The following is a 5,732-nucleotide window of genomic DNA, read 5'->3' as shown; positions in this document are numbered from 1 at the left end:
GGTTTGCGAAGAATCTTTTCTTGATTTTACTCACCAATTCGGTGCTTGCTTGCATTCTAGGATTTAAATTTATCTACGTAAAAAGAAGGAGTGGGGAAAGGAAGTGAAAGAAACAAACTTTTGAACTTTAACGATACGGAAGCCGTTAATGTGCAGATTACCTAGATACTCTGCAAATTACCTAGGTAATTTGAGAAATTGAACAATTTTCGCAGCTTTAACAGATTACCCTAGTTAATCTGCAGATTAGCTAGGTAATGCGCACATTAACGGATTTCGAGCTTTAGCGGTAACATATAAATCAGTTATCCGAAATATCAATTTTCTGAACCACCCAGTTCCCAACTGATTCGGATAAACGACGCTCTACTGTATATGGATATTGGGCGATTACTGGAACAAATTCACAATATAAAGGAAGTGTGACATGTACACAATTAAAGACACTGCCAAATTATCAGGCTACGAGAAAGCTAATTGGATACAAATTAATTTGTCAAATATCATTTAATTATTTAATTAGCCTTATAGCTCAATAATTCAGCAGTCTATTTGTCTTTAATGATCAAGTTTATGAAGAAAAACTTCATACTCATTTGTATTCTTGCCCAATTTGCACACCCTGGCAAAATGCAGTTATTGAAGCTGCTGGGAATGGTTAAAAATTAAGACAAGTAAAGAATTTTCAGTCCTGCCACAAATACATATTGATTATTGACAATCTGTGACATGCCATAACAAGCAAAAATTTAAAATACAGTAGAACCTTGATTATCCGGACTTCTTTTATCCAAATTTTTGATTATCTGGATTGTTCAAAATAAACAAAAATTTTATGAATTTGCTGATTTGCACTTGGTGAATTATGATACTGTTTATGTACATGATGGAATGCATAACTTTTTTGTTTCAACAACATCTCACCCAGCACAGTGGTTGTAAACTCTTAAATATATTTTACATTGTAATAAAAATATAACTTGACATACGTATTTATAAATAATTTATATTCAAATTACATCATTTCTATGACCAAGGACGGCGTAAGGCATGAGCGATGTGGGCCACCATTTATGCCTCGTGGTCCAAAGGGCCTCACGCTTTGAAGGTTTATGCATTATTTAAAAGCCGCGAATGCAACAAAAAAATTTTACTTGTCATAAAACGATAAATAGTTTGTCAAATTTTTATTTATAAAAATGCAGTTTCAACTGCTTTTTATTTTATAAAATCCATCTTCTTGCGCCATCAGAGGGCCTTTTAAACAATAGGTAATCTGTTAGCACTGGTCAGTAGTAGTCCAAATTTGATACGAACGTGTTTATTGAAAATTTGATCACGATATAAATACAGTATTTATTTTTAATATTACCGATATGTCATCGAAAAGAAAACATGTTGTATTATCATTAAAAGGCAAATTAAAATATTTGTTTCGATTATCCGAATTTTTCCTTATCCAGACTACCTTCATCCCCAATTAGTCCAGATAATCGAGGTTCTACTGCACTAATAAGCAGGCTTAAAATTAATAAATACAAATGTATTATGACAGTTTATGAATTAATTATACTTTCTATTTGCAAAATTTCTTCAACCTTAACACAAAATAAAAAAAAAAAAAATGAACTTTTTAAGAAATTTTAAAGATTTCCTGGATGAAAAGAATTTCCTGGGTTAAAAAGCAGTTGATATTCCAGAATCCCATTAGAGAAACCCTAATGCCAACATCATAGAAATCCGCCCACTCTTGAAACCATGTCATTACTATCATCAAACTTCTTTTCAGAGTGATCTCCCTTCAAATTTAGAAACAAGTGATAATTGCTTGTTGCAAGATTGTAATGAATGTTCCAAAACTTCCTGTGTGATACAAGCAGATTGTAGTAGGACATTGTTTTGCATGTCCATAATGTCTTTTCTATAAATGGAAACAAGTTGCCAATCAATTTCAATTGCAGTTTCTTCTTTTGTGCAATGGAATTGAATTACTGAATGAATCTGGCACTTGGTGACATTACTAATTGACATGGCCATTTTAAACACAATGCAAACATAACAATGATGCAATCATGTCACTTCTGTCACACGACTCAGGTCCCAACAGATGCAGCACTGCCGAAAGCCATGAAAATAAATTGTTTTTGGATTTCTACTTGCCTTGTTTCTTTACTTTGCAAACAAGCTTGGTATGTGGTGATCAGATAGGTAGGTAGAGTTAATGAGAGAAACGAATTAACATTTTCAGGAATTATCAATATACTGTGCATGACACTTGTGTTATATTCTAACGTAAGTAGTCTGCTTATTTTGATATGCTTTGGAGTAGAATTTTTTGAGAAAGTATAATTTATAAAAAAATTTATATGCATGCTAAATTCATAAGTTTTGTTTTCATACTCCTTACTTACATAAAACATTATCATTAGCTATGATGTTATGTGCATGTATGCAGGTATTTTGCATACATGCACGTAACATCAGAAAATGCAAAATAATTGTAGGATGTTTTTAAAGCAAAAAATATTTTGTTTCAAACTACAAATCTAGTGCTTTCAAATTTCTAGAAAAATGAATGAATTCTTTGACTTTACACCAGGATATGTGTAACACAGATACGTAAAATCTATACCCAAATTATAGCTTTTAACTTGCTATATATTATTAAAAAACTGTTAATTTGTTAATAACTGGATTAAAACTAAATACAGTAGAACCTCGATTATCCGGACCTCTATTATCCGGATTTTCGATTATCCGGATTGTTCAAAATAAACAAAAATTTTACGAATTTGCTGATTTGCACTTGGCGAATTACGATACTGTTTATGTACGTGATGGAATGCATAACTTTTTTTGTTTCAACAACGTCTCACCCAGCACAGTGGTCGTAAACTCTTAAATATATTTTGCGTCGTAATAAATATATAATTTGACATACGTATTTATAAATAATTTATATTCAAATTATATTATTTCTATGACCAAGGGCGGCGTATGAGCAACGTGGGCCACCGCCTATGCCTCGCGGTTCGAAGGGCCTCGCGCCTCGAAGGTTTATGCATTACTTAAAAGCCGCGAACGCGACGAAAAAATTTTACTCGTCATAAAACGATAAATAGTTTGTCAAATTTTTATTCATAAAAATGCAGTTTCAACTGCTTTTTATTTTATAAAATCCGTCTTCTTGCGCCACCAGAGGGCCTTTTAAACAATAGGTAGTCTGTTAGCGTTGGTCAGTAGTAGTCCAAATTCAATACGAACGTTTGTTTCTTGAAAATTTGATCACGATTTAAATACAGTATTTACTTTTAATATTACCGATATGTCATCGAAAAGAAAACGTGTTGTATTATCATTAAAAGACAAATTAAAGTATTTTTTCGATTATCCGGATTTTTCCTTATCCGGACTACCTTTATCCCCAATTAGTCCGGATAATCGAGGTTCTACTGTATGTAAATTTATGTTTTGAATTTAACTTACTCTGTTTAAACTGCTTTCTTTTCATAGTTAGCTATGGGAAAGATGATGGAACAAGGTCCAGTACTCATTATTACCTTTCAGTCACAACAAATTATGGTAGTTGTTGATTCATCTGGTAAAGTTGTGGAAGGAGATAGGGTTAGTAATTTTTAATTATTATTACATTTTTTTTTGATATTGCTAAATTCTAACATATTTTAATTTTCTAGGATAAAATCATCCGAATGCATTACGTTTGGGTACTGTGTAGGGATCAAACTGAATTAGATCATAAAGTGGCTTGGAAACTTATGGACTTATCTGCAAATAGTGCACAACAATGGTTGTAAAATGATGAGCCTTAAATTATAACTAGGAGCTGAAGATTTCAGAAGGCCAGTTAAATACAAGATTTAATGTTCCAGAAAATAAAAAATTAGTTCTGGCAGGAGAACTGAATATTGTATCTACACCAATATTGCAATGTCTCATACTGGATTAAAATATGAGAATATTTTAATTTGAAATTACACATGTTATGTTGTAATTGTCTGAATTTAAATTTTGTATAGTGCAGATGTTTTAGTACTAGTATTTACAACAATAAATGTTAATTTATATTTTGATAGTATCAACTTCATTTATTTTAGAAAACAAATTTTTTATTTATATATGTTTCCAGAATTTTCCATATTTGCTGAATTTTATTTGAAAACAAGGAAATTCTCAAAAGTTATATACAGGGTAATGCAGCCCATTGAGACATTGTATGTAAATAAATATGTCTGGAGATAGAGCATTATCATATAGAGCAGACATGGCCAACAAGTTGATCAAACATAACATGGCATACTAAAATGAGAAAAATTCTATAGTTCAACCAAATAGTTTATTATGACAATAGTGGAAACTTCTGCTGAAAACTGGCGACAAGCTTCAGCCCGCCATCTAGTGGTTTGAGGAGATAACTACACTTCACTCCATTTGTACCACGTGTATAAGGAGACGTTTTTGGGTATTAATATAGATATAGTAAGATATATATATAATAATATATTAATATTAATATAGTTTTGAACATTTTTGTATCTCATAATAATTATAATGGCTGGAAGAGGGGTTATTTGTGCTATGTATGGCTACTTTAACTATAAGATACAAAGTGATCACAAGTCGTTTTACAGATTCCCTAAAAACAAACAAGTGTAAGTAAATTCATAAGCAATTAGATTGTTTTCATTTATATCAACATTCCTTATTTAAAATATTGTTATCATTCAACGTATGTGTTTATATTGATTTTCAGATGCACTCAGTGGGTTGTTAAAAGCAGAAGGTCCGACTTAGACAATATTTTAAAAACAAAAGGGCCAGAATATTTAAATAGAAACTACGTTGTGTGTTCTGACCATTTTACGGAAAAAGATTTCAGAAACAAAAATCTCTTAAGCCAAGGGTATTTAAAGTTGTTTGTTATTTGTTTACTTAATGTTATTTAATGGTATTCTTCACCTATTTTTTGTTCCTTTCACCGAATTAGAAGTTTACTATCTAATATTGAACTTATTGCTAATTATGCACACACAGATTTTATTTAGTTTCCTATCACTATACTTCACTAAAAATTTGTTTTACATATGATACAAGATCTGGCCTGGTGCAGTTCCCTCATTATTAATTTATAATGCCAAGCAGACCACGATGAGAAGTAGCCCCCAAGAAAACTAGAAGAACCTTCAAACGTAGAAATGTCACTTGATTTAGAAACAGTACCAACAGCTGCCCAGGAAATTAGCAATGAACTATCTTCAACAAAAGACATTAGAAAATGTTGTTCAGATCTGGCAAAAAAATTTAGAAATTCACAGAAGCAATTATCAAAATATAAATTATTGACAAGAAGCCTGAAAACAAAGTTATGGCAGCTGCAAAAAGAACGATCAAAGTGTACTTGTGAAAACAATGTTGGTGATAGTGTTGCTCAAAACTTTATAAATTTACAACTAAAACTAAAGAACCGTAAAGCTCAGGGTTGAAGATATTCACATAATGATAAGAATTTTGCTTTGGCTTTACATTATTGCTCACCTAGATCATACAAGTTTATGCAAAAACATTTTTCTTTGCCTAGTACTAGGTCATTAAGAAGCTGGTTACAAAATGTTGAAGTAAAGCCTGGAGTAAATAAACTGGTTCTAAGTTTATTAGAAATAAAAGCCAAGAAAATGAAAACAGAGGAAAAAGTTATTTCATTGGTGTTTGATGAG

At 31.3% G+C, this 5,732-nt stretch overlaps 1 protein-coding gene across 1 annotated transcript in view; it reads left to right on the top strand.

Annotated features, from left to right (window-relative positions):
* The window catches only part of LOC111633399 (mitochondrial import inner membrane translocase subunit TIM44-like), a 29,252-nt gene extending 25,166 nt beyond the window's left edge, over positions 1-4,086 (top strand). Inside the window, exons 14-15 of the mRNA XM_023377967.1 lie at positions 3,514-3,624; positions 3,696-4,086. Coding sequence (XP_023233735.1) covers positions 3,514-3,624; positions 3,696-3,815 — 231 coding nt within the window. The 3' untranslated portion in view covers positions 3,816-4,086. The remainder of the gene's footprint in view (positions 1-3,513; positions 3,625-3,695) is intronic.
* The last annotated feature ends 1,646 nt before the right edge of the window (positions 4,087-5,732 follow it).

The sequence above is a fragment of the Centruroides sculpturatus genome, unplaced genomic scaffold (genome assembly GCF_000671375.1).
Source record: "Centruroides sculpturatus isolate CEXI.00-Female unplaced genomic scaffold, Cexi_2.0 scaffold673, whole genome shotgun sequence".
NCBI classification, from domain to species: domain Eukaryota; kingdom Metazoa; phylum Arthropoda; class Arachnida; order Scorpiones; family Buthidae; genus Centruroides; species Centruroides sculpturatus.
The sequence above is the reverse complement of the archived record's forward strand: the minus strand, read 5'-3'. Positions and strand labels throughout refer to the sequence as shown.